Source organism: Sorex fumeus, unplaced genomic scaffold (assembly GCF_029834395.1).
Source record: "Sorex fumeus unplaced genomic scaffold, SorFum_2.1 ptg000008l, whole genome shotgun sequence".
Lineage (NCBI taxonomy): Eukaryota > Metazoa > Chordata > Mammalia > Eulipotyphla > Soricidae > Sorex > Sorex fumeus.
Window position 1 is genome coordinate 30,186,240 of NW_026606065.1, and position 27,144 is coordinate 30,213,383.

Below are 27,144 nucleotides of genomic sequence, written 5' to 3' on the forward strand. Positions count from 1 at the left end.
TTCTCAGAACCATTCTCATAGCTATCCAAGATAAATGAATCGGGGTGCTACAAAGAAATCTTCTCTGAATGAGAAAAAAATTCTTGAGGTTTTCAGTTCGAAAGTGAGTGAGATGCTCTAGAGGCACAATCACTTCCAAAGCAGAAAAAACAACCCCTACATTTTTTTTTTTTGCTTTTTTTGGGTCACACCCAGCAATGCACAGGGGTTACTCCTGGCTCTGCACTCAGGAGTTACTCCTGACGGTGCTCAGGGGACCATATGGGATGCTGGGAATCGAACCCGGGTCGGCTGCGTGCAAGGCAGACGCCCTACCCGCTGTGCTATCTCTCCGGCCCCACAACCCCTACATTTGACGTGCCCATCTCTGGTGCGTGTGGAGTCGGGGCCTGCCGTCAACTTGGTAGGTCCAGCCGCTGATAGAAAATTTATTAAGCATCAACTTGTCTTTTCACTTGCTTTTCTTGGGGAAAGGAGTTAAATCTGAAAACACAAAGTCAACCAAGTGAACAAATGTGTCCGAGTTTCCACAACAGAACAACAGAACATCCAACATGCAGTTAAATATTATTTTTAGCATGTGGCGCGAATTTTCCAAGTTCTTCTTCTTCTGATAGGGGTGAGTCTGAAAGGCAGCGAGAGAGGTGTGCTGGGGGAAGGGGGCTGTATGCTCCTATAGTGCTCACGAGGACAGCAGGAAATGGCTGACCCATTCAGAGTAAGGTCATAGACATTTCAGACAGTTTGAAAAAAAAAATGATAGTGACCCTCTAAAAACCATCTGCCCATCTGCACCCCTGGGCAGATGTGCCATGCGACAGGCTGGGGTCATTAGATCCCCTTGGCCCAACGGGTACTTCGCTTTGTAAACCCAAAGGCAACAGTGACCTGAGCAGCTAAGCCAAGGCAGGAGAAAGAGGGATAAAGCAGAGACTTCCTCTTGGTCCAGGCAGTGAGCATGCCTGCACCGGTGGTGAAACCAGGTTGCCCCCGGCAGGCGCAGCACCAGGGGACACAGCACGACATTGTAATGATGCCAGAGGGACGCGGGGTCGTGTGTTGGGCGACACCATAGGTAGGCAGTCCTGCCCAAGGACAACCCGGAACGGAAAGAGAAGTCAGTGGGCAGGAAAACACCTGTCTGGGACCGTGGCCTGGAAGAGCTGGCCGGGGAGAGTCTGGAGCCCACCAAGAGGTTTCAGGGGAGGGGGAGCAAGGCTGTACGGGGAGGGGGGCGGACCACCATCACCCTGTTCTCCCATGTCCATAGAGGGCCCCAGACATGCAGAAGAGGAGGAGGAGGCAGAGGGGAGGAAGCCCCAGTTCCAGCCCGGAGCACTGGGGGCCCGTGGAAGGAGCCAGGTGCCACGGGGAGGGAAGACTGACCACGGGCTGCAGAGAGCCTGACTTAGGGATGGGAGGCCTTGACCTGTCAGGGAACTCACTGGAGAATTCCTACAGAAAATCAGGCAGGAGGGGGGCCGGAGCCATAGCATGCGGTCAACCCAGGTTCCACGCCCGGCATCCCATGTGGTCCCCTGAGCACCACCAGGACTGATCCCTGGGAGCAGAGCTAGAAGTGACCCCTAAGCATCACCACTTGGGACCAACACCCCCTTCCTCCCCCCCCCCAAAAAAAAATTGTGGAGGGCAGAGAGATCTGGGCTGTGATGGGAAAGAAGGATAATACCATGTGTGTGAAAAGCATTGCCAATAAAGAATGTTCAGGAAAACAGAGTCAGGGGCCAGAGCGACGGCACAGCGGGGAGGACGCCTGCTTTACAGCCGACCCCGAGTCTGATCCTCAGCCTCCCTTACAGTCCCCCGAGCAAGCCAGGAGCAACTCCTGAGTGCTGCCTGGTGTGGCTCAAAAACTAAAACAAAAACAACAAAAAAGAAAAGAAAGAAAAGCGGAGTCATTTCCTGAATTTCTGAGACTGTGAAACAAACCAGAAAAGCTTTTTATGTATTATACATACATTTATATAATTACAAAATTGGAGCGTTCATGTTCCGTGGCATGAATGTTTGAAGTTCCCGAATTCTAAAATTCCTCCCGCCACGTCTCACCATTTGAAAGAGAGGAGAAACCCGCTCTCGCTCGGCGATGGCTGAATCATCACTGCTAGCAGCTTTTCAAATGGGGATGTTAGAACTTGTGAGTTTATTTAAATCTGTAGCTCTTGCGACCGATTTAAACAGGCAAACACTTTCCGGCTCTAAGAATAAAAATGGGCCTACGACTTCCAAGTTAAATCAACCGACCTCTTAACATACGTAGAATTCCACAAAGAACTGTCATTTGTATAAACATGAAACTGTCATGAAAGTCTGTTGCCTTAACTCGGTCTGTTGCATTGCCATGAGACGGAAACCATGATAAATAAGAATTAAAAGTTATGTTGCTAACTGTGCCCCGAAGTGACTCAATCTCGATCCCATGACATGCTCGAAGCTTCCTGTCACTAGATAATTGAGACGTTTCTGGGGCAAAACACAGGGCCCTCCGAGCGGCTCCGGTGCTTCTCTGAACCCAAACAGCCATTTCTGACGAACTGCTATTTCCACCAGAGCAGAGCAGTCCCCTCAAACCTCTCCATCAAACTTCAAGTACAGCCAGGGAACACAAGGAAAACTGAGCGATAACCAGGATGAGCTTCAACTGTCCCCCCTCGGCACTGAGAGCCTTCCATCATCAGAGGCAGCTGACACACAGCCCTCGGCAAGAGTGTGGCCCGCTATTCAGCCCCAGGCCTATGCAACAGTGTAAGTAAGAAAATGATTAGATCACCATATTCTAAAGACAGGGCTCCAGAGTAAATCTGAATCACAGCAAAATCAATGACCTAACCGTCATCCTCAGAAACCTAGCAAAAGTAAGCCTGAAGTCAGTGCACACAGGATCTAAGAAATATTGATATTTCACAGTATATCATCGTCAACTGCAGACTCAGGCCATCAACTCAGAAACGCTTTAGGTCGTTTACTTGCATTCACTGCTCTTCTCCTTGGTGCTAACGATTTCAGGCACTAAATGGCTATTTTTTTGTTTTGTTTTCCCAAGGTGTACAGACCATGAAAGTGCTGGGCTAGGTTGCCTTGGAAAGTTGGCTACAAAGTGGCGAACTTATACACTTGACTTGCTGGACATAAAGCCAGATTTTATAAAAAAATCCTTGAAGCTGGGAATGTAGCCCAGGGCACACAGCACAGGACTCAGATATGTGAGGCCCTGGGTCAAGCTCCAGCACAGCAAAGAAATGAGAGGTTAAAAAACAAAATCATTCTTCTAAAACGTAATCTGAGGGCCTGAGAGATGGCTAAGTAGACTGGAGCACGGGGCAAACCTGGGTTCAAAGCCCAACTGCATGGTTCCCTGAGCACCACCAAGTGACCTTCGAGCACTGAGCCAGGAGGAGCCCCTGAGCTCTGTCAGGTGGGGGCCCCAAACCAAACCCACACACAAAAGGAAACCAAAACAAAAGCATAACTTCAAATTGGCTGTGTGTCCTAAGCAAGTCTATTTTGCACTCTGTGTGAATTCACAGTTCTAAACACACCTCACAAAATTATAAAGATATAACGATGATACAACACACAAATCAATCTTCAGAAACAGAACATGAAATTCACTGAAAAAATTCTCTAAAATACAGAAATTTCTAAGCCAAAACCCAAAAAGAAGAAGAAGAAGAAGAAGAAGAAGAAAAAAAGAAACCAAAGTAAAATAGACTGTTCCGAGTACATAATAAAAATGTAAACAGCATACACTGGATTCCTTCGAATTTGCTGAACCCATGTCATTTCATGAGATCTAAAATGTGTAAATTAATTTGACTGCTCAGCACAGACAGAAAGGCTTCGCTCAGATATGAGTTGCAAGCTAAGTGCATTGTGGAGAGCTACTCACAATCCAGAAGGCAAATTCCGGGCCGCAGTGATACCAAAGGAAAAACGCATGGCCTCGACGAGCAGGAAGTCCACGGCGGCCGACAGCACCCAGGAGCCCAGCAGGAAGGACTGAGAGGGAAATGGGGAGATTGTGAGGGGGGTGCTGGGAAGCCAGCACACGGACGGCAGCGGGTCAGCACCCGTCTCTGCACACCGTCCGAGTCTGGGGTTCTCGACAGACTTTTCAAAATGAGGAGCCCGTGGAACCATACTGTTCACAGGCATTTAAGACTGTCGAAAAGATGGCCTGCTTAGGACAACGACTTTTTTTTCTTTTCTTTTTTTTTTTTTTTGCTTTTTGGGTCACACTCAGCGAAACACAGGGGTTACTCCTGCATCATGCACTCAGGAATTACTCCTGGTGGCACTCGGGGGAACATATGGGATTCTGGGAATCGAACCTGGGTTGGCCGCATGCAAGGCAAACGTCCTACCCGCTATGCTATTGCTCCAGCCCCAGGACAATGTATTTCTTTATTTTGCCAGGCTCGAAATGCTTGGGGTTTACTCTTGACTCTGCACTCAGGAATCACATTCCTGGAGGTGCTCAGGGGACCATATGGGATGCTGGGGATTAAACCTGGGTCAGCCGCATGCAAGGCAAACACCCTCCCCACTGTACTATCGCTCCGACCCCCAGAATGATGTATTTTTAACAAGTGATAAATGATAGAGGTAAAATAAGTAATCAGAATTTCACTAAAGTCCAATTTAAAAAAATCCTTTTTTCAGATCCTTGATTAGGATTTTTAAAAAACCCTAATCAAGATTTTTTTTTACTAACCACACACTTGATAATATTAGATAATCATTATCACTTATTGTGGTAGTGGCTTTAACTTTTTTCTCTTTACCTGATAAAGCCCATTCTTCAAATCAGATACAGGATTATGTAATTCAAAGATAACTGCTAATAATTTAACAAAATAATAAGAATTTAACAAAAGCAGCAATAAAAAACCCTGCAAAATAAGAAAAATATTTTTCTATGATCTAAGTCACGGTCATGGTCCTCCTGTTGTTCATCGATTTACTAGAGTGGGCCCAGTAACGTCTCCACTGGACACTTTGTTGTTACTGTGTTTGGCATATCGAATACATCACGGGTAGCTTGCCAGGCTCTGCCATGTGGGCGAGACACTCTCGGTAGCTTGCCGGGCTCTCCGAGAGGGGCAGAGGAATCGAACTCGGGTCGGCCATGTTGGCTGCATGCAAGGCAAACGCCCTACCGCTGTGCTGTCTCTCCGGCCCTCTATGATCTAAGTAGCAAAGGAGAAAATACATAAAAACTTACTGCAAATTTCCTGCTCCCATATCTTCTTTCAAATATTCTGAAATTATAAATCAGCAGGCTGCTGCAGAAAGTATCTTTCAGATCAAGGCAAATGATTCTTCCACAGATCAACCTCCAAATCTGGGCAGGGATTGGAAAGAGAATAAGAAATGAGAGTACAATTTGTTTACATCTCCTCCTAACAAACTTACCATTTAGTTTATGCTGATTTTTTATACTCTAAACAAACCAATTCTGCATACACAAAAGGAAAGCTCAGATGTTTTTCCTCAGAAATGACTCAATGCTTTCATATTAAAAATCACATCCAGGGGCTGGAGCTATAGTACAGTGGGTTGGGCATTTGCCTTGCACACGGCCGACCTGGGTTCGATCCCCAGCATCCCATATGGTCCCCCGAGCATTGCCAGGAGTAATTCCTGAGTGCAGAGCCAGGAGTAACCCCTGAGCACCACTGGGTGTGACCCAAAAAGTTAAAAAAAAAAATCACATCCATATAATGGCTCAAAAAAAAAATTTTTTTTTTTTTTGCTTTTTTGGGTCGCACCCAGCGATGCACAGGGGTTATTCCTGGCTCTGCACTCAGGAGTTACTCCTGGTGGTGCTCAAGGGACCATATGGGATGCTGGGAATCGAACCCGGGTCGGCTGCATGCAAGGCAAACGCCCTACCTGCTGTGCTATCTCTCCAGCCCCCAGCTCAAAATTTTTTTTATCATATTACTTATTGTAAAATATTTATTATATTATTACAATAAAACTTTATTATTAAAACAATAGAAAAAAACCCTGTCAAATAATTTAGGATCAGGCTCACTAAAAAAAAAAAAAAGGACTCATATCACCTGAAGCCACATCCAGTGATGCTCAGGATTCACTCATGGCTGTCAGGACTCACTGCCATAATACTCAGGGGACCATTACGGGGTGCCCGGGATCAAACTGCACTCAAGCTACCATCTCTCTGACCCCAAATTTCAAACATTCAACATGATTGAAAATAAAAGGCTAACAGATAGGCAACATTCAACATGATTGAAAATAAAAGGCTAACAGATAGGCACTTTAATGCTACGGAATAAAACAAAATCACTGAAATTTAGCTATAAATCCAAAATTAGACCTGAGTTAAATTTTAATTTTCAGCCTACTAGAGTAGCAGCTATGTAACTACATAGGAAGCAGAATATGTCAACGACCACTAAACTGAGACTTATAATAACTGAACTGCTGGTTTATTTAAATCAGCTTCTAATTGGGTAAAAAACAGAAGGGGGCAGAAAGAGAAGGCGCCACTCGAAGGTCTAGCATTAAGTCTGTTTCAGATTTGAGGTTGTTTTTTTTTTTTTGGCGGGGGGGTGGCTTTGGGCCACGCTCAGTGGTACTCAGGGGTCCTCCCATCACTCCTGGTGGTGCTGGGAATCAAGGGTCAGTGGGATTCAGGCCAGGTGCCTTCACCCTTATCTCTCTGGCCCCTCTCAGACTGCTAATCAGAAGGGCATCTGCAGAACCTGCTGATGGGGTGTGTGTGCGAGAGAGAGAGAGAGAGAGAGAGAGAGAGAGAGAGAGAGAGAGAGAGAACAAACACTAAGCCCATCTCTCCACTCCTTGTTTGTATTTTAGTGAAGCACACACACAAACCAAAATTTGTTTCTGAAACTTCTTTTTTTTTGCTTTTTGGGTCATACCTGGTGTTGCACAGGGGTTACTCCTGGAATTCCTCCTGGCAGTGCTCGGGGGACCATATGGGATGCTGGGAATCGAACCCTGTCAGCCGCATGCAAGGCAAACGCCCTACCCTCTGTGCTATCACTCCAGCCCCCAACTTTTTTTGTTTTGAGGCCACACCCTGCGATGATGCTCAGGGGTTACTCCTGGCTCTGTGCTCAGGAGTTGGTCCTGACGGTGCTGGGAGGGTCCTATGGGATGCCGGGGGTGGCACCCAGGCGAGCTGCGGCCAAGGCGAGAGCCCTTCCTGCTGAGTTCTCTCTCCACCCTGCTGTGGTAACTCTCTCGGAGGTGCTGCACTCTGGGCTGGGCCAGAACCTTTGAAACAAAAGGTCCGCGCTCACAGCCAGGGCTGAGCTCTCCGGCAGAACTGTCCACCCCCGCCTCCTCCATCCCGGTCCATCTGTCTCCGCTCAGCCGTGGGATCTGCCTATTTTCGGTAGCTCCGAATGATGTAAGCGGCATCACTCAGCATCGGGCCTTCTGCCCCGGCTTCCTGGCTTCGCCGCAGGTACAGCTCTCGCCGAGAGGCTGAAGCTCGCACCCTGGCTTCCTTCCTTGCCACAGTGAAATTATACCCCGCTGACTGTCGACACGGCCTTTAGGATCTGTCCACCTGCCCATGGGCACCTGGATGGCTCTGAGTGTCCCCATGGGCTCCATCCCCGGGGTAGGAAGGGACAGGCAGCCCTAGTGGCCACCCTCCTGCCTCCATGTATGGCCCAGGAGCACCGCCAGGGGTCACCCCCAGGCACCACGCCAACACCAGCTTCTGTGCTGAGGAACACCAGTGACCACACTCATGGACCCGAGTGACCATGCTGGGACAGGCAGCGAGTAGTGGTGCCAGGGCTGACCACGGCAGAGCTTTACCTGGAGGTCATCCTTGACGGCCTGGAGGTCATACACGAAGAACCGCTGGCAGTGAGGCACGAGCAGGGCCAGCAGGAGGGACAGGGTGCTGGGCACCAGCAGGAGGCTCTTGGACAGCGGGGCCTTGTCTGGAAGGAGAAAGACAGAGTGCTTCAGGAGTGACCGTCACCCTCAGAAACGCCTCGTAGGAGCCGGGGCGAGAGCACAGCGGGGAAGGCGCCGGTCTTGCACATGGCCCACTGGGGCTCAATCCCCGGCACCCCACAGGGTCCCCTGAGCACCGCCACAAGTCACTGCTGAGTGCAGAGCCAGAAGTGAACCCTGAGCATCGCCTGGTGTGACCCCAGAACGAAACCCCCTCTCCCCAAAAAAACCGTATCTGTGAAGAGAATTCACTTATTAGCAACAGAACCAAGACTCAGTTTGCAAAATTTGGCATTTACTTTTTTTTCCTTTTTTTCTTTTTTCGTCGGGCTGGAGCAATAGCACAGAGGTAGGGTGTTTGCCTTGCGCACAACCAGCCTGGCCAAGCTGGGTTTGATTCCTCAGCCCCTCTCAAAGATCCTGGCATGCTACTGAGAGTATCCTACCCACACAGCTAAGCCTGGCAAGCTCCCCGTGACGTGTTCGATATGCCAGACACAGTAACAACAAGTCTCAAAATGGAGATGTTACTGGGCCCGCTCAAGCAAATCGATGAACAATGGGAGGACAGTGTTTGTTTTTTGTTTCTGTTTTCTTTTTTGGGTCACACCGGCAATGTTCAGGGGGTTACTCCTGGCTCTTGCACTCAGGAATTACTCCTGGCGGTGCTCGGGGGACCATATGGGATGCTGGGGATTGAACCTGGGTCAGCCACATGCAAGGAAAATGCCCTACTCACTGTGCTATTGCTCCAGCCTCTTAACTGTTTTTTAAGGGGGAGGGTAGTAGAGGGGCTACTCTTAAAAGTGCTCACAGGCTACTCCTGGCTCAGTGCTCGGGGGGTCTGGTGGTGCACGGCATGGCACCAGGGCTTCCGGTATGCCCAGCCTGATCTTGGTTACCGAGTTCTGTCTCTAGCCCCTGGCACTGAACCTTCCCTTTGTTTGGGGAGTGGAGCAAGGAGGGGGGCTCTGGGGGCCCACATGGTGACGCTTCGGGCTCACTCCTGGCTCTGCACTCAATGATCACTCTTGGCGGGACTTGGGGGCCCTCTATGGGGCCGGGGTTTAGCTGGGCTGGGCTGGCCATGTGCAAGGCCAGCACCCATAAGCCCTGGCCAGCTTCTCAGGCCCTGCTTGACAGCCGGTCAGCCCTGGAGCCTGCAGGGAGGCACCTGATGTCCCAGCAGGAAGCGGGGCTGGCTGCAGCACCCTAAGCCCCCACCACCCCACCAGCATTGCCTGTGAACGCAGTGACTGTGGACACACACACACACAAACACTCCGAGTCAGTCGCACTAGCCCACAGCCCAGAGGTTCCAGCTCAAGTCCTGCCTGCCCCACAAGCCCCCACCTCCCCAGCTTCCAGGTGCTTCTCAGACAAGAGGGCTTTGCACTAGGTCTTCCAGTCTCAGGAGCCTAGAGGTGGGCACAGGCCTGGCAGGTGTGACAGTCTAGATGGACTCCCTGCTGGGCCTGGTTGGGTCTGGTGGCCCCCAGCTGCCTCGGGCTGAGGTCTGTTGGGGAAGAGAGTGACCACGATGCCTTTCATGGCAGAGATGCCTGGGGGATGCCCTGAGCCAGGGGCGAGGACCCAGCACTCAGACTGGGAGCTGGACTGAGCCGAGCTGATCATGCAGCGGTGGCCTCAGTTTCCCTCATGTGTACAACAGGCATAAGGGACTCTCCCCCAGTGTCAGGCGCATAGGCGGTGAAGTACAGACCCGGGGCCCCCACCCGGGACAGGGGGTGGGCAGGGGCAAGGCGGCCTGCTCTGTGGGGGTCCCTCTTCCTCCTGGGTCCCCTGTCCTCACTTGGCGGGGGTGAGGTCTTCCTCACTAGCTCCGGGCCCCTCGAGGTGTGTGGCCGAGTCATGAGGTCTCAACGGACACCCGTGGGTCTTGGACCACCCCCATAAACCCCAACTCTGCTCAGTAGTCCTCACTCCCACTTACTGCCCCAACTCCCCCAGCCCCCGGGCACACACGCTCACTGGCTCACAGGTCACCTGCCGTGGCCTCTGACCTCAGTGACCCCCTGTGAGCGTGCACAGGCTGAGACTGGAGGGGGGGCACGTTTCACTACCCCCCCAACCTCCACGTGTATTGGTGCATTAATGCAGGAGGCACTGGTGGGTGGCCTGCCCCGCCAACACAGGGCAGGGGCTCCCTCCCAGACCACTCAGCAGAGAGGTTCATCCAGGCCACTGACAGCCTGGAGCTGCTGGCGACGGCCAGATGCAGCCAGCCTGCCCCAAAGGAAGGAGCCAGCCTGCCCCAAAGGAAGCACACCAGGCCAGAGTGATAGCAAAGTGGGCTGGGCGTTTGTCCTGCACACAGCTCACCAGGGTTCGATCCCTGGCACCCCACTGGATCCCCCGAGCACCACCAGGAGAGAGCCCTGAGTGCAGAGCTGGGGAGTAAGCCCTGAGCATCGCCAGGTGTGAGCCGAAGAGCAAACCCAAAACAAGCCCAGGGCTCACTGAGCCAGGAACACACCCATCGAACCTGCAGGTCCCCCAGGGCAGCGACTGGCCACCTGAGGCCAGACAGGACGGGACGGGACTGTGGGGTGGTGGGCAGCCTGGCAGAGACCCGGAGGCCCTAAAGCACCTCCCCCCCCCCCCCCCACCGAGATGCCCAGGCCCAGGGAGAGGACAAGCCGTGGGGCACGGGCAGTTCTCCAAGGGCTGCTTCTGCTGCACCGGGAAGGGACAGCGAGTCACGCCCCCGTCACCCAGTTCCATCTGTCCTCACCACAGTCAAGAGATGTGACACGCACCTCAACTGAACCTCAATGGCGCTGACCAACCTCCAAGCCGACAGCAAGGATGCACCCCCCCACCCCCCAGCGCACTGTGGGACACTCACCCAGACACACTGTCCAGGCTGGGAAATACACCTCAGTGCATCTGATTCTGAATCTAATGCACAAGTATGTTAACAAGTGAATTAAAGTCACACAGAGCATGTTCTTTGACTACTACATGAAAACCAAATCAGAAAAAAAAAAAAGACAGAAAACCCTCCCTCCCGAGGCTTGAAAATTCAACTATTTCTGAGTAACGTGTAGGTCAGAGAGGAAGTCATTAGGGAAAGAGGAACCTACTCTAAATAGAAAGAAAAAAAAAATACACACCATCGGGCAACACGTGTGGACCACAAATACAGCAGCGTGTAGAGGGAAATTTACAGTGTTAGATGATTATACAGGAAGAGAAGATGTCTCAATAGCTTAAAAACCAGGAAAAAGGGATAAAGCAGAAGAGGTAAGAAAGAAAACAAAAATCAAGGTAAAATCAATAAAACAGAGAGCTGATTCTTGAAAAGGATCAATATGATGGATCCACCTCTCTAAAGGCTAACCAAGAAATGAGGTCACGAGGGTCAGGAATATTGGGGTGACATCACTCCAGACCCCACAGCCGGGAGGTGTGTGATGAAGGGCTGTGAAGTGTGCTCAGCAGAAATGAGGAGACTGCATTGCTACTTTTTGCTACTTGTGAGTCTTCCGACAAGAGCGGCCACTCTGGGGGAGGGTGTGTTATGCAGGGGCCCCTCTGGGTGTCTGGGTGATAGCACAGTCCATCACAGCTTCCAAAGTAAAAAAAAAAAAAAAAATTAAAGGCTTCCAACCAGGAAAACTTCAGACCTGGTGGGTTCATTGGGAAACTGCAGCCTAACATTTAAGGAAAAGACAAAGACTTTTTTTTTTTTTTTTTTTTTTTTGCTTTTTGGGCCACACCCGGCGATGCTCAGGGGTTACTCCTGGCTTTGCACTCAGAAATCACTCCTAGTGGTGCTCGGGGGACCATATGGGATGCCCGGGATCAAACCCAGGTCGGCCGCATGCAAGGCAAACGCCCTACCCGCTGTGCTATTGCTCCAGCCCTGGGGAAAGACATTTAAGGGAAAAAATGAATTCCCGCTTCACGCACACTTTCCTGTCAAACAGGAAAGGAGACACATCTCACAGAGGGTTGTCTGAAGCCCGAATTTGGGCACAGATGCCCAAACTGACAACAGCCAGCAAAGACAGACCAAAGCCTCGGGCAGCATCTCCAGCAGATGCAGAGGAGAGGGTCTCCTCACGCAACCGGCAGACTGAAGCCAGTGGGACAGGAAAGGGGCAGGAAATCAGGCAGGAGAGAGGGATATACACCAGGAAAAGAAGAAATCAGGGACGTGAGAAGGACATACACCAGGAAAAGGGCAAGAAATCAGGCAAGAGAGAGGGCTATGGACCGGGAGGCACCGGGCTAGTGAATGCTGCATCAGGGAGGAGAGAGGACTGTACGGGGTCACCAAGCCCACTGGCTACTCACTGTCTTACAGAACGAGGACAATCGTGGCCAGGTGAGCCAGGCGTGTACCTGTCCCAAGATGGAGCCCACCACAGCTGGAGATGAGCTCGGAAGAGATGAACCGACCACAGACATGGAGACACAGAAAGGAAGAAACGGGCAGCTTGGCCGGCCACTGCCGCTCCACGACGCCAGCTTCTGGGTCGTTCCTGGGCCAAGCCAGACACATCCTACTGTGTGTGGCCAAGCGAGGTCCCTTTGGAGTGCGGTGCTGGCTCCCGCTGACGCAATCCCACCCAGAGCACTCTGGTTCTCGGGCTTCTCCAGCACTTACTTGGGGCTGACCTCAGTTTCCTCAGCGTCATAGCATCTATCCCGGCCCCCGGCACCCCCTCCCCTGGTCCTTGCCGGGCGGGAGGGAAGGACAGGCAGAGAACAGATGGATGTGGGGCTCTCACCAGCTGCAAAGGATCCATCCTAGGTGGCCCAGGGCCCGACCCCGGCACTGGGAGCCAAGAGGAGCAGGTAAGCAGGTCGGCCAGCAGCCCCCTGCCTGGGACAGAGAGGGGGCCACCACACCCTCATGAGACGGAGGAGATGAGGCCGCAGACACCGACGCCGTGGATGGAATGCGGGTCCACCCTGACCCTCCGACTACAGCTGCTGTGTCCAGAAACAGCCAGGCCAGGAGTGGGTTTACTGCACAGAGGAAGAGGCAGACGGCCAGGCAATGGCGGTGGCTCCCAGGACAGAGGAGCGGTGGGCACGAGGCAACTAAACAGAGAGACGGGGAGAGAGCGCGGGCACGGGGCATGGGGGGAGGCACACACCTGTGTGGGATCAGTCCCGGGCTCAATTCCCAGCACTATGGAGTTCCCTGAGCACTGTCCCATGAGCACTGTCAGGGCAGCTCGGGGATCCCCAGCACCACACCCTCAGGCCCCCACAGGCAGCTGCTGCTACTGCTGAGGTGAAAATCGTCCACAGGAGGGGCCCTGGGGCTCCTGATCAAACCTCACACACATACACATACACACACACACACATTATACACACACACACGCATATATACACATACACACACATACACACACATATATATATATGCACTATACACATACAGATGAACATATACACACATATACACCCACATACACACATGTATACACACATTATACACATACACACACCTATATACACACACAATACACACATATACACACATACGCACACATATATACATGCACTATACACATACAGATGCATATATATACACACATAAACACCCACATACACACATGTATACACACATTATACACACACATATATACATAATACACATACACACATTTGCACACATACACATATACACACATATATACATGCATTGTATACACAGATGCATACATATATACACATATACACGCATTTACATATACATATGCACACATACACATACATTATATACTTGCACACATGTACACACATATTCACATACACATATATATGCACATATATATACACATAACACATACATACACACGCACACACACAAATTCCTCAGATCCAATAAAATCTACACCCAGGAGATTGGCCAGAGACTGACCAGGGGAGAGGAAAGGCTTTTGCAACCAAGACACCTTCAGAGCATCATTTTTATACTATGTCTCTCTAACAACAAAAGTTGGGCGTGGGGTTTCTTGGGGGCCACACCTGGAGCTACTCCTAGCAGCTCCAGATCAAACCCAGGGCCCCCTGAACTAGCTCACGGGACCTGGAGTTTAAGATGACTGTAAAGTCAAAAATTCTCCTGTCCTGCGAAGGCTTTCACCTAAATAATAAGTGTAAAATATTTCTAACAGTATTAGTAGATACGAATAGTATGCACATTCTGCTCTGAGAAGAGGACATGAGTGCACGGGCAATTTCTTAAGCATCCATCAAGACTGTTAAGAGTTGCACTCTTTGTTTTAGAAAACAATATAAAAGTTTCTCAAAAAACTAGACACTGAGTTCCCATTTGACCCAGCAATACCACTCCTGAGAATATACTCTGGGGGCCCAAAAACACACAGCAGAAACGCCATCTGCACTCCTATGTTCATTGCAGGCAGAATGTGGAAACAACCTGAGTGCCCAAGAACAGACAAATGGATAAAGAAACTATGGCATATCTACACAATGGAATACTATGCAGCTGTCATGGAGAACGAAGTCATGAAATTTGCCTATAAATGGATGGACATGGAGAGTATCATGCTGAGTGAAATGAGTCAAAAGGAAAGAAACAGACAGAATGACTGCATTCATTTGAGATATATAAATATATACGTATACACACACACACATGCACATATATATATATTAGAAGACTAATATCCTTGGCCAGGGAAAACAGGGGTTAGGAGGACTGGTCAATGGTTGGATCTAACCACAAGTGTGTGTGGGTCCAGGGATAGGGAAGATAGCGAAGAGACCAGTATGACAATAGTAGCTGGGAATGATCATGCTGGACAAGATCTGAGTGTTAAAAGCAGATCTGAGAGAGAGAGAGAGAGAGAGAGAGAGAGAGAGAGAGAGAGAGAGAGAGAGAGAGAGAGAGCCTGCCTGCCATAGAGGCAGGCAGGGGTGGGGGGTGATGGGAGGGAACCTGAGGACTCTGGTACTGGGAACTGTACACCGGTGGAGGGATGGATGTTGGAATACTGTATGACTGAAACCTAATCATGATTAGATTTCTATCTCATGATGATTCAATAAAAAAATTAAAAAAAAAAAGTTGTACTCTCTGGAAGGTCCACTCAAGGGAGCATTTTATAAAATCCTATTTAAAGAATCAGCAAAACTGTCCTGGCTTTAACAGGCTGCTAATTCAGCCAGAGGTTTCACTAAGCGCTCACCCGCGGAGAAGGGGCAGGCGGGGGGGGGGGGGGGGCTAGGGTGGGGGGGGGGGGGGGCCTCCTGTGGCTTCAGCGAGCACAGCCAGGAAGTGGTCGGCGCAGACGCAGCCCAAGCATCGAGCAAAACGGAGGCATGCAAACAGGCTCTCTGCAGAGACCCCTCCACCGCGGGGAACGGAGGCCACAGAGTCTGAGAGTGACGGTGAGAGAATCTAAAAGGGAAATCACAACCCCCAGGGCAGACAGGGAGGAGGGACGGAACCCGAGGGTGACACTCCCGAACTGGGCAGGAGTCCGGTCACACGAGGCTGGGCCGAGCGCAGGGTGATGGTCAGGGGCTGTGACTGGCCACTACCCCGGAGCAGTCATCACAGGCCCTGGTGACGCAGGCAGCTAGGCAGGAAAGGGGCCGAGGCCCGATAAGACCCTCACCTGGTGCCAGCACCAGAACCAGAGAAGGCTGGACCCCCCCTCTCTGGGAGAAACTCCAGCAGGAGTGAAAGGCCCAGAAAGGAAATTCAGAGACGGCAACAGGGCTAGCAACAGACTCTCACTTAGCTCCAAGCTTCCTGTGGCGGCAGGTTGGGAAAACCCTACAAAAGCCACCTTGAACAAAGGAAGGGCGTGCAGATGCTGCCTGAGCCCACATGCTGCTTGTGCCCACGTGGCCGAGCATATGTGTCACCCACATCTCCCCTCTTGAGCTGTGGACTTTCATGCTTCCATATTTATTTTTTGCTCTTTTGGAGGGAGGGGGTGTCACACCCGGCGATGCTCAGGGGTTACTCCTGGATCATGCACTCTGGAATTACTCCTGGTGATGCTCAGGGGACCATCAAGGTTGCTGGGAATCGAACCCGGGTCGGCTGTGTGCAAGACAAACGCCCTACCCACTGTGCTACCCACATGTGCTCCAGCCCCATGCTTCCATATTTAATGCTGGGGAGAGTGCAGGGGTCTCTCCGCCTTTGGAGAAGCCCGCGTTCTCTCTTGAGCGTGTCACTCTCTCTCACTCTCGCTCCCTCCTTCCCCTGGCCGACCCACCAAGTGAAATCTGTTTCTACCTCACTGCGCGTCTACTCCTGGGGTTCCTTTCTGCAAGAAAGACAAAGAACTTGGAAACCCTGGGGAAGGCCTAGGACCGACCTTCCAGGCTTCCTCAGCACCAGCCTTCCCAGACACTCCTGGGGGGGACAGAAGGGGATTTGGAGAAAGTGACCCTCTCTCCGTCTGTTTCACACAAGCCACCCATGGGGGCCCACCGGCTTCCCTGGGCTGAGGAAGCCTATTCCATGTGACACTGTCTCAGTGTGTGCGGGCTGTGCAGAGGCCTGCAGATGACCCACAGCTGGAAAAGGCCGCTGCAAGCCAGCAGAGGACAGAGCTGACTCCAGTACCGCCTGACTTTAAAAAAAAAAAAGATACTTTTCTCTGCTGACTACTTTAGCACCCTGCATGCACCCTCAAATCGTGAGAATTACTGGACGACCCAATAAATCCACCCAGAGCACAGACCCCAGAGGGAGAGGGGAGTGCAGATGGCGACCCTGCTCTAGGTAAGCCCAGCAGCGTCTTCCGACACGAGGGAGATGTGGCCCCTACCCAGATGTCCTCCGACAGCTGGGCGCGCCGTGAATGGGAACTCCTGTGGAAGCAGAGGGTTGCTCGGCCGCCAGAAGAAAGACATTCGCCACCCGGGGCTGGGGCGCAGGTACACAGCCCAGGTCACAAATGGATCGGCCTGTGCACGATCAGAGGTTATGCATGAGCCATAGAGCGGGTGCATAGCTGCCGGGAATGGGGACAAGGGCAGAGAAGAGGAAGTGACACAGGCTTGCCCACAAATGTGGGAAGGTCTGGGACAGAGACAGCCCCCCAAGAAAGTTGCTCCTGCCGCCACAGGCTCTGAGCACAGGCCTCCCACAGCACAGACAGGGCGGCAGACACAAGGAGGCCCGTGTGAGCCTCGGAGGGCAGACCTGGGAGAGGAAGCCCCCCCCCCCCCCCGTGGCCAAAGGAAACGCGTCACAACCCCCAGTGTGGTTCACGCCCCCCTGGGGCCTGCCGGATCCTGCCCCGTGGGTTTTCCTATCTCTGACCATGCGACCCATCTGCAAACTTCTTAGGGTTCCCACGAGAACGGGGTGACACGCCGGCTGGTAAATCAGCTTCGAGCGTTCCATGAGAAACGGCGAAACTGAGCTGAAGGTGTGGGAGCCGTGGCAGCGTGGGGGCCGACACGCGACCGGGAGGACGTGCTTGGGGCCGGGCCTCGCTGACCCAGTGAGTGGTGGTGGGCACCCCAGGTTCCCCGCAGACCACTTGGCTCATGTTGGTGAAGCCCAACGGCCACCGGGGCCAGTGGTCAAAGGCCACCATGGGCAGTCCCTGAGCTCCTCCCTCACCCCGTAGGGCCCGGGCTGCCGGGAGCTCCGAGTGGCCACTGCAGAGAGCTTGGCTCATGCTGGCCATGTCGCAGGCTGGCACTGGACCAGACCTTGTACCAGAAAAAAATAAATAAGTAAAAACAGAAGAAAATGCAGATAATTTGCCAGGAACAACAACAACAAAAAAAGGAGTGGGGGGACAAGGAAGAGATGATCCTACAGGTCTCCTCCAAATACAAAATCATCTGACCAACAAAACTTACCGAAGACACAAACAGGAGGCTGCACGAAGAGGCAGGTCCGCAGGGGGCAGCTGCGGACCACCTGGGCCACCGGGCAGGCCCTCCAGACTCCCGGACACCAGGCTTGGGGGCAGGTGTTGAGGGGCAGAAGCCACTGACCAGGGATGGGCCCGGGGGGTGGGGAAGGACGGGATCGGGATCCTCGCGTGGATACTGGGCAAACTCGACTGCAGGAATGGTGAGGAGCTATGCAGGAAAGGGAGTTCCAACAGGGAAACTGTGTGTTGCATTTGGGGGCGGGGGGAACAGGAAAGATCTGTTGTGCTGTGGGTGGCCAGGACAATCCGGCAGGTTGCAGAGGGTAGAGGACGAGGTGCTACACCACCATGATGGGGCGTGGACACCTGTCAAGCTGGCTCTACCCAGCTGCCACAGCACCAGCTGCTGCGTGGAACACTCTGCTGACGACGGCCAGTCGGTGAGTAACTCTCCTTCCCTTCCCCCAAAGCTGGAGTCAAACAAACACATCTGGGGGGCCGTGGCCTCCCCCCAGCCTGGCCAGGAGAATCGGCCCTGGGAGCCAAACGAATGCCAGGGGGCAGGTCCAACAGTTGAGCATGGCAGTGGCTCGGTCTGGACACGTGGCCCCGTGTCCAGCGACCCACACATCTCAGAATCCAGCAGCGCAGGCCGACAAGTGTGGACGCAAAGATTGCAGGCAAGATCCCAGGTGGAGAAACGGGAAGGGACGGCTGCCCAACAGGCACAAAACTGGCCAATCGGGGGGGGGGGGGGGGGGGGAGGATGTGAATAGGACACGTACCATTTTCTTATCTTCCCGTTTTTCTTTCTGCATTTTGGAATTTTCTTGGATGAACATGGATTTATTTTACGTGTGAAATTTGCTGCTTTGCAACAAGAGCATAAAGATGAAGGGGAAAAGACGAAGAGATGAACTGGAGCATGGGCAGTTTCCTCATCGTCCAAACTCCCTCTAAGTGGCTAACCTTCCTTCCTTTAACAGAGAAGGAACAGCCACCCAACACACACGCGCACACAGACACACACTCACACACACACGTGCACACAGTGCATGCACACATGCATACACACTCACACACACGCACTCGAACACATGCACACACACGTACACACACACACACACACACACACACACACACACACACACACTGCCCTTCCCCGGCGGTGTCCGTCTGCCCCATTACGATGAATCTGCAGTGGGTGGCATAGTTTCTGCACATCTGATCAGAGCACACAGCTCTCAGAGCCAGGCACCAAGAACAAACCAGGCATGGGTGGACAGAGAACAGAGAGTGGAGTCGGGCGAGTGCCAGGCCTGGGCCAGGAGAGAACTGGACCCTGGAGGGCCTCTGGGGATGGAGTCCCAAGAGCAGGAAGGAGGTCCATGTGGGCCACTAGAGGAGCAAACTAGAAGCTACAAGTGAGAAGGCAGCACTGTAGCTGCCCACATCTCGGGGTGCCGCCTCAGCACGGACACTCACAGACACACACACAGATGTACAAACAGACACACAGACAAGGCATAAAGACAGATACAGAGAGAGAGCGATGCCCCTCAGAGACCTGCACACACACACCCCTCAAGGGCTCCTCTCTGGTTCAACCCACAGGATGAGGAGGAGGGAACGGGGTTGGGCGTGGACAGTGGCTAGGAGGGTCACCACAAAGCCCACCACACCGATGCTCCCCCAGCCGACCCCAGCCAAGGGTCCCCAAGTCCCCGAAAGCTATCAGAGCAAGCATCAGCCTCTACCCATGGGGACCCCTTCCTCTCCCGCCTATCCTGCCACTGCACCCCACTCCCAATCATGTACTCTGAGGGGAAACTCAGGAGGAGATGGGAACACTGAAAGAACAGACACTTGTCACACCTGGTGGCCCATGACTGTATTACTGTCATTCCTAACCTTAACCCCTGCCCCTACAGTCAACAGTCCTTATTTTTCTGACCCTAACACTAACCTACACCTAGAGCTAACAGTCTACAAAATATTCTCTAACCTTACCACTAATCTCGACACGTACAACCATCTATTTTCCTCTGATCCAAACCCTAACTCCTAACAGCCACTCCAACCCTACAGCCATTTTTGGTTTGGGGTCATACCCGCCCAGGGACCACACCTGGTGGGGCTCAGGGGACCACATGAAGTGCTGGGAGGTGGACCCCAGTTGGCTGTGTGCTAGGTGAGCATCACCCCTCCCCCCATCCAATATCCATGGCGCTGGCCCTCCTGGCCCTCAAGTCCAGCTAGCAGGGAAGTCTGCCCTGGGACTGATGGGAAGCGGGGGTGGGGTGGGGTGAAGGGGGGGCCCTGCTGACCGGGAGTCCTGGGGGGAATTGAGCCTGAGTCTGGGCTGCCCGTCCCTGCGGCCGCCACCCCATGACTGTCCCTTTCACCTTCACTGGTGGTTCCCGGGCAGCCAACGTGGGTCAGCACCTTGGCAGGGAGGGAGGGGAAGGCCCTACTGGAACCCCACTGAGCTCTGCAGTGAAGGCAGGCGGGGGGGGGGGGGGGGGGCAGGGGATTGTTGTGGCAAGACTCAAGGCAGTGTGTGGCTGGGGCAGGGGGGGAGGTGGGGTGGGAACCAGAGGACACGTCCACCCTCAGGGCCACAGCGGGGCTGGGCAGCAGGGTGCAAGGGTGCAGGAGAAAACAGTCTCTCCGCCTCCCCTGTCCACACAGGGCTCAGCCGGCCATGGTGGGAGCAAGATGGCCGGGGGTGGCCCCCAGTACTGAGCGTTCAAGAGCCAAGTCCCCCTGGGCCCCCCACCGCCATCTTTCTGCTCCTTCTGGACCTCACCCTGTTCTCTGGGGAGAGCCAAGACCCTACCAAGCCTAGCCCAGGACCTTGGCCAGCACGGGGAAGCCAGGCTGTGGGCTCCGGACGTGCTTGAGTTTCTCAACATGGGGCCAGAGGAGACCAGGTGAGAGGCCGGGTGAAGCCAGAGTTGGGTGGGGAAGGCATCGTCTCCCAGCACCCCACAGGGTCCCCTGCCCCCATTAAGGGTGATCCCTGAGTGCAGAGCCAGGAATAAGCGCTGAGGAAAGCCAAGTGTGGAAGAAGAAAAGATAGGGAGAAGGAGAAGAAAAAGGAGAGGAGGAGGAGGAGGAGGAGGAGGAGGAGGAGGAAGAGGAGGAGGAGGAGGAGGAGGAGGAGGAGGAGGAGGAGGAGGAGAAGGAGAGGAGAAGAAGAATTCAGATAAAATGCTTGACCGTGGAGCCAGGGCCCTGCCTGGGTGGACAGGTGTGGACACGTGTGTCTCACATACTCACTGCTTGAGTCGATCCTACATGACACACCCAGGGCTCAGCACCACGGGGGTGGCCCACATACAACGACAATGTTTGAACCCAGCTGAACCCGACCAGCTAGGCCTGATCAGGGATCTGATCCTGACCAAACCCTCAAACCAACCCTCAGGGGGGCACGGAGCAGATGACCCCTCCCTTCTGACACTCTGAGACCCCTGCGCCAGGCTCTCCCTCTCAGAATGGGCACTGGGTGGGGGAGAAGGGGCCTCATCCTGGCCTGGAAGAGGGGGCACAAAGCATGGCCACCCTGATGCAGGCAGGTAGACTAGGGAAGGGCGCCCCCAACCTCATGGCAATGGAATTTCTGGAAAGTAATAAAGCCATCAGTCCTAAGTCTCTCCCACCTTGTGCATGCAAAAAGCAAGACCTGATAAGACCTTCTCTAGCAGCTCTAAGGAAACTGCACACCCTCCTCACAAGAAGGGCCTGAAGGAAATTACTGGAGGACCCTCAATTAATTCCTTCCTTTAGTCTGGGTCACCCTCAGCTAGCCCAGACCAGAGAAGGTTGGACCCACCCTCTGAGAGAAGCTCCAGCAGGAACAAAGGTCAAGAAAAGGAGTTTCAAAGAAGACCATCCCAACTCTTACCCTTGGAAACAGCTCTTAACAATGGGCTCTTACATTGCTCATCACAAAGCCCAACGTGGGGCAGCTTGGGAAAACCCTATAAAGGTCACCTTCGCAAAGGAAGGGCGTGAAGATGCCGTCCGAGCCCATGTGCTGCTTGTGCCCACATGGCCAAGAAGCCTGAGCACATGTGTCACCCTCATCTCCCCTCTTGAGATGTGGACCTTCATGCTTCCCTAATGCTGGGTGTGTGTAGGGTCTCAAGTCCGCATTCTCTCTTGAGTGCGTTTCTCTCTCTCTCTCTCTCTCTCTCTCTCTCTCTCTCTCTGCTCTCTATCTCTTGCTTTCCTTCCCCTCCCTCCTCCCCTTCAAAAACCTTCAAATAAAATCTCTTTTACTTCGCTGCTCATCTATTCCTCCTGAAATTATTTGCGAGAGACGACAAGAACTCAGTAACCCTGGTAAGGCCTAGGACCGACTTTCCTTTCCTGCAAAGAGCAAATCCTTGTCCCAGCCTGAGCTTGTGGCTCCCTGAGGGATCTGGTGGGTGGGGATCAAGTCCTGTGTCAAGAAGACCAAGCAGACATCAGGTTGGGGCTTGACGGCCACCTGGTGGGGCTGGCAGGGCTCTGACTATGCCAAGCAGGGGCTCACTGAAGACCTGATCAGTCCTAGCCTACCCAGTTGGGTCTCGGGGTGGCAGGCGCAGAACGGGAGAAAGTAACATCTCTCTTCCCCGCCTCACATAAGCCATCCATGGGAGCCCACTGACATGAACCCCATGAGCTCTCCTTGTCCCTCCCAGCCCACCCGGGGCTGTCCTGCTGACACACACTGGAGAGAATCACGTCAGGGGAGCGTGTTCTAGGCACGAAGGCACAGCATGGTCGGGAACTGGAGACAGTCCTGGGGGTCAGGAGAGGGGTCTGGGCGGAGGAGGGGTTGAGTGGGGGAGGCCCAGGGCAGCAGCACCCACCAGAGACACCCATCAGATGCTGCGTTCCCCGGAGGAAGCCTGGGCAGGTGCTGGGGCCCGGACGGGCAGAGGGGAGGGCATGAAGCAGTAGGAGAGGAAGCACTGGGGAACAAAGGCAGGTTCCCCCAAGGGAGCCCCTTGTGGCCAGCTCTGCCGAGTTCCCATCTCATTGACCCCCGTTTCTGCGGCACGGCCTGAACCTGTCCCTAGGATGAGACTCGGTCCCCATCCGACCCGTGACATAGCTCCCGCCTAAGGTTGTGTGCACAGTGCCCAGACCCTGTGACACTACACACAGTCGAGGTACTCCTTCTCATCTTCCCCTTCCTCTCCTTCCTCCTCCTCCTCCTCCTCTTCCTCCTCCTCCACTTCCTTCTCTTCCTCCTCCTCTACATTTCCTGCCTGAAGGTGATGCCATCTGGCTCTCAAATACACTTCTCCCTCCCCACCAGCCTCGGTTTTACCTGCCCACCCACCTACCCACCTCTCTGGAACTTTCTTCTCTGATGTGCCGGTGCGGCACCACTCGCCAGGGCCCCTCAGAGCCCTCATGCAGCACCCCCTGGAGCCTGGGGGCCCCTCCAAACCTTGTACCTGCCTGAGGAGCTTCAGCCAATTCTTATTTCTGGCCCGATTAACTGATGCTTCGGAGATGGCCCCGGGACTCGGTCCCAGGGCTTCTCCAGACTCCACCTGCAGGGGTTCTACCCACCCAGTAGAGCAAGTACTCACAAACCTCTATTTCATCCCTGCAGCGACCCTGCCCAGCCGTTGGCCCTCACCCAGGCCCTCACCCCATGCCTGCCATGGGGTATTTTCAGCACCTGTGTCCCCACCCAGCAGTGTTCTGGGCTCACTCCCGGCTCTGAGCTCAGGGATCGCTCCAAGAAGGGCTTGGGGGATCCTACGGGGTGCCAGGGATCAAACCCAGGACAGCCCTGTGCATGGCAAATGCCCTCCCCGCTGTGCCAGGGCTCTGGTCCTTCAGACCTCCCCACTGGGCTCGGACATAGGGGGAGCTAGTGGGGAGGGGGCGTCACTGAGCCAGGAGGAAGTCACTGGAGCCCTGACTCCCAGCTTTCCCAGATGACGTGGGCACAGGGTTCCCAGGCAGGGCCACTGCCAGCGGGCAGACGGTAATGGGGCTTCAAAGAGCGACCTCAGACGCTCCTGCCTGGCCCACGGGCCTGCTCGGGCTTGCACTGACGCTCCCTTTCTGCGCAGTCTTCTCCAGGTCCTGCTGGTCCAAAGCCAGCTGGGGTCTGAATTCAATGTCTCCCTTCCTGGAAGGGGGCAGGGGGCCCTTCCCTGCCCTGGTCCCCTGACCCCACCATCTACCACTATTTGCCTGGAAATGCTGACCACCAGTGAAGTCCCATGCTCAGTGGCTGGTCCACCCATGCCACAAAGCCCTCCTCCACCCTGGCGGGAGTGAGCACCATGAGACAGGTGATGGAAGAAAGGAGCGAGAGTGGATGGTGATTCACGCCCCCACACCCCTGTCAATCAGCATAAAGCACAGGGAACAGTCCCCTGAAGCCAACACGACTCCCTCATGCACACCTCAGGCCACCTCGTCTCGCGGGGGTCTCAGTGCTGACTGACCTCACATCTGCTCACCGAGAGCCCAGCTGCTGACATGCCCCACAGGGCGCTACAGCACTTTAAAAACTTTAAAAATATATATTTTAAAAAACAACTAGGGTGGGGCTGGAGCAACGGCACAGCGGTTAGGGTGTTTGCCTTGCACGTGGCCGACCCAGGTTCAATTCCCAGCATCCCATATGGTCCCCCGAGCACCACCAGGAGTGATTCTTGAGTGCATGAACCAGGAGTAACTCCTGTGCATCCCTGGGTGTGACTCAAAAAGAAAAATAATAATAATAATAATAAATAAATAAAAACAACTAGGGGCTGGAGAGCACTTGTCCTGCATCCTACGTGCAGCCAACCTGGGTTCAATTCCCAGCATCCCATATGGTCCCCCCACCCCCGCAAGCACTGCCTCTGAGCACAGGAACCCCAGAGCATCACAGGGTGTGCCCAAGTCCCCACCTCACCCTCCCCCCCAAATAAATAAAAGCATTTGATTTAGGCCAGAGACAGTGCAGTAGGTAAGGCACTGGGCTTGTACATGGCCCCAACTAGGAGTGAGCCCTGAGCACTCCCGGTGTGGCCTCCAAATGAAAAACCAAACCTCATGACTACCAGCACATGTCTGATTTATGCACCTACTTTACAGACTTACATGCCTGGGGTTAAACCTCTTGGGCTAGACAGAGGCGAGTGGCCAGAGGTTAAGCCCTGAGCCAAGGACAGCCTCCAGGGGAGGGTGGGCTGAGAGGACATGCAAAGAAGGATCTGGAAGCAAGAGCACCAGGCAGGACCTCGTGCAGACTCGCTGAGCAGGAACAGGGCACGTGGCCAGGAGGAGCCATGGGTCGAGCACGCCTTTTGGGGCCAGGTGCAGCCTTGCTTCTGAGAATTCAGTCCCCGGACCCCCTCATTCCAGCTTCTAACAGCCCCTGCCCCTGCATCAAAGCTGAATCGATGGCTGAAGAGAGAACAGAGGAGTCAGTCAGCAACCCGTTACAGATCTCCCGGCTTCCCAGTGTTCGACAAGCATCTGGGTCAGCTGGAAAGGCCAGTTCAAGAGGCTGGAAGAACAGGAAAAGGTGCTCACTTCCTTGGGGTGGGGGGATCACGGTTGGGACCCCAGAAAAATCCTTTCCCCCTTCTTGGCTCCAATGTCACAGTGTTTCATACCTTGTCTAAAGGGAGCTCCCAGGACAGGGATCAGCTGGTTCCTGAGAGCCAGGCTTGAATGCTACCAGTATCAAACAAACGACATCATGTATCAAACGAATGATACCATGTATCAAAGGAACGAGCCTATGTATCAAAGAAATGAAACTATGAATTCAACAAATGATACTATGTATCAAACAAACGATACTCTGTATCAAACGAACGGTACCATGTATGGAATGAACGGGCAGCGCAGGGAAATTCTGAGTGTCAAACTCACGTCCAGGCCCAGGGTGAGGCAGAGACTACTGAGTCCCTAACTCAGAACACCGGTTGTGGGAGAAGGTTCAGGGCACCGCGGGCACTGCCCCTGAGATGTTGGGCAAATCAACCTGGTCTTCAGGTGAGCTTCACCTGGACGGTGATAGGGGAGCAGGTGACACGCAACTGTAAAGCCGCGATGATTCCCGGGCCCACCCCCTGCCCCCAGAGGCCCAGACACACCAAGAGGGAGGGACTGGGGGCTGTCCCGAGGCCACCGGTGCTGACCACACGGGCAGCGGGGAGAGGACAAGCCTCCCGACAGCGCGCACCCAGCTGCGGAGAGGCGGGGAACCCACTTCCCAGCACTTTGAACCAGAACTTTCACCGGTTCTGGCGTGTCCCACCCCGCGAACTCGCAGAGGGCAGCAACGGGGCGGGACGGGGCGCGGAGTCCGCTCCCGTGCAACTCGGGGTCCCCCTCCGCGGGTCCCTCCGGAGCCTCAGCGAACGGGATCGGGGGCCGCTGGCCAGGGACACAGGTTGTCACCGCGAGCGAGGGCCGGCCCGGGAGGTGACCGGGGCACCTCGTCCGTCCACTCCCGCTGCCCAGCCCACATGCGTCCGCCTCTGGGGCACCCGAGGCTCAGAGATGGGGGACCGAGGAGGCTGGACACCGGGGCTCGACCCTTCCAATCGCTCCCCCGGGCTGCGGTGGGGGTGGACCCGCTGCCCGCTCCCCCAGCTGGACCGGCCCGGGCAGGGGACGCAGGCAGGGGAGCCCCGTCCCCCCAGCGCCAGCCCAGGGTCCCCGCAGCGCAGCGGCCCGTACTCACAGAGCCCGCTGGAGCCGGTGCTGGTGAACATGGTCCCGCCAGAGCCGGAGCCCCCGCGGGGGGCCAGGGGGAGGGGAAGCGGCGGCCGGGCAAGCGGACGGCTGCGCAGGCGCACTCGCAGCGGGGCGGGGCGCGGCCGCGGCGGCTCCGGGCCGGGCACGCGGCGTAGCGCGCAGGCGCCGCCCACGGAGCTCCGCCCCCTCGCTTCCGGCCAGGGCTGGTGCGCGCGGCGCTGTGGGGCGATGGGGAGAGACTAGGGCCTCGGCGTTTGTCCCTCCCGGCGACTCGCGACCTCTGACCTCGCCCCGCGCGCGCATGCGCAGTCACTCGCGGACCGTTGAGCCGCTGCGTCCCGAGTTCCGGCGTCCGGGGCACTCGCGTGCGGGCCCCGGGGACCTTGCTAACGCAGGCCGAGAGTTGTTTCCCTTTGCAAAACGAAATTTGGAGTTTTTTGTTTTTGTTTTTTTTTTGCTAAAACCCCAGGCAATTTGAGTGGTATATATTTTTTAACACCCCCCTTCGAGTGAATGTGAAACGGAAAAAATGCTTTTTATTTTATGCAGTTATTAAAAAAAT

The 27,144-nt window shown here is 54.2% G+C and overlaps 1 protein-coding gene across 1 annotated transcript in view; it reads right to left on the reverse strand.

Moving 5' to 3' along the window:
* The window catches only part of UBAC2 (UBA domain containing 2), a 103,147-nt gene extending 76,427 nt beyond the window's left edge, over positions 1-26,720 (reverse strand). The window contains exons 1-4 of the mRNA XM_056109703.1: positions 26,569-26,720; positions 7,846-7,973; positions 5,246-5,365; positions 3,911-4,020 (exon numbers count right to left, since the gene is read on the reverse strand). Coding sequence (XP_055965678.1) covers positions 3,911-4,020; positions 5,246-5,365; positions 7,846-7,973; positions 26,569-26,599 — 389 coding nt within the window. The 5' untranslated portion in view covers positions 26,600-26,720. The remainder of the gene's footprint in view (positions 1-3,910; positions 4,021-5,245; positions 5,366-7,845; positions 7,974-26,568) is intronic.
* Positions 26,721-27,144: the final 424 nt, after the last annotated feature.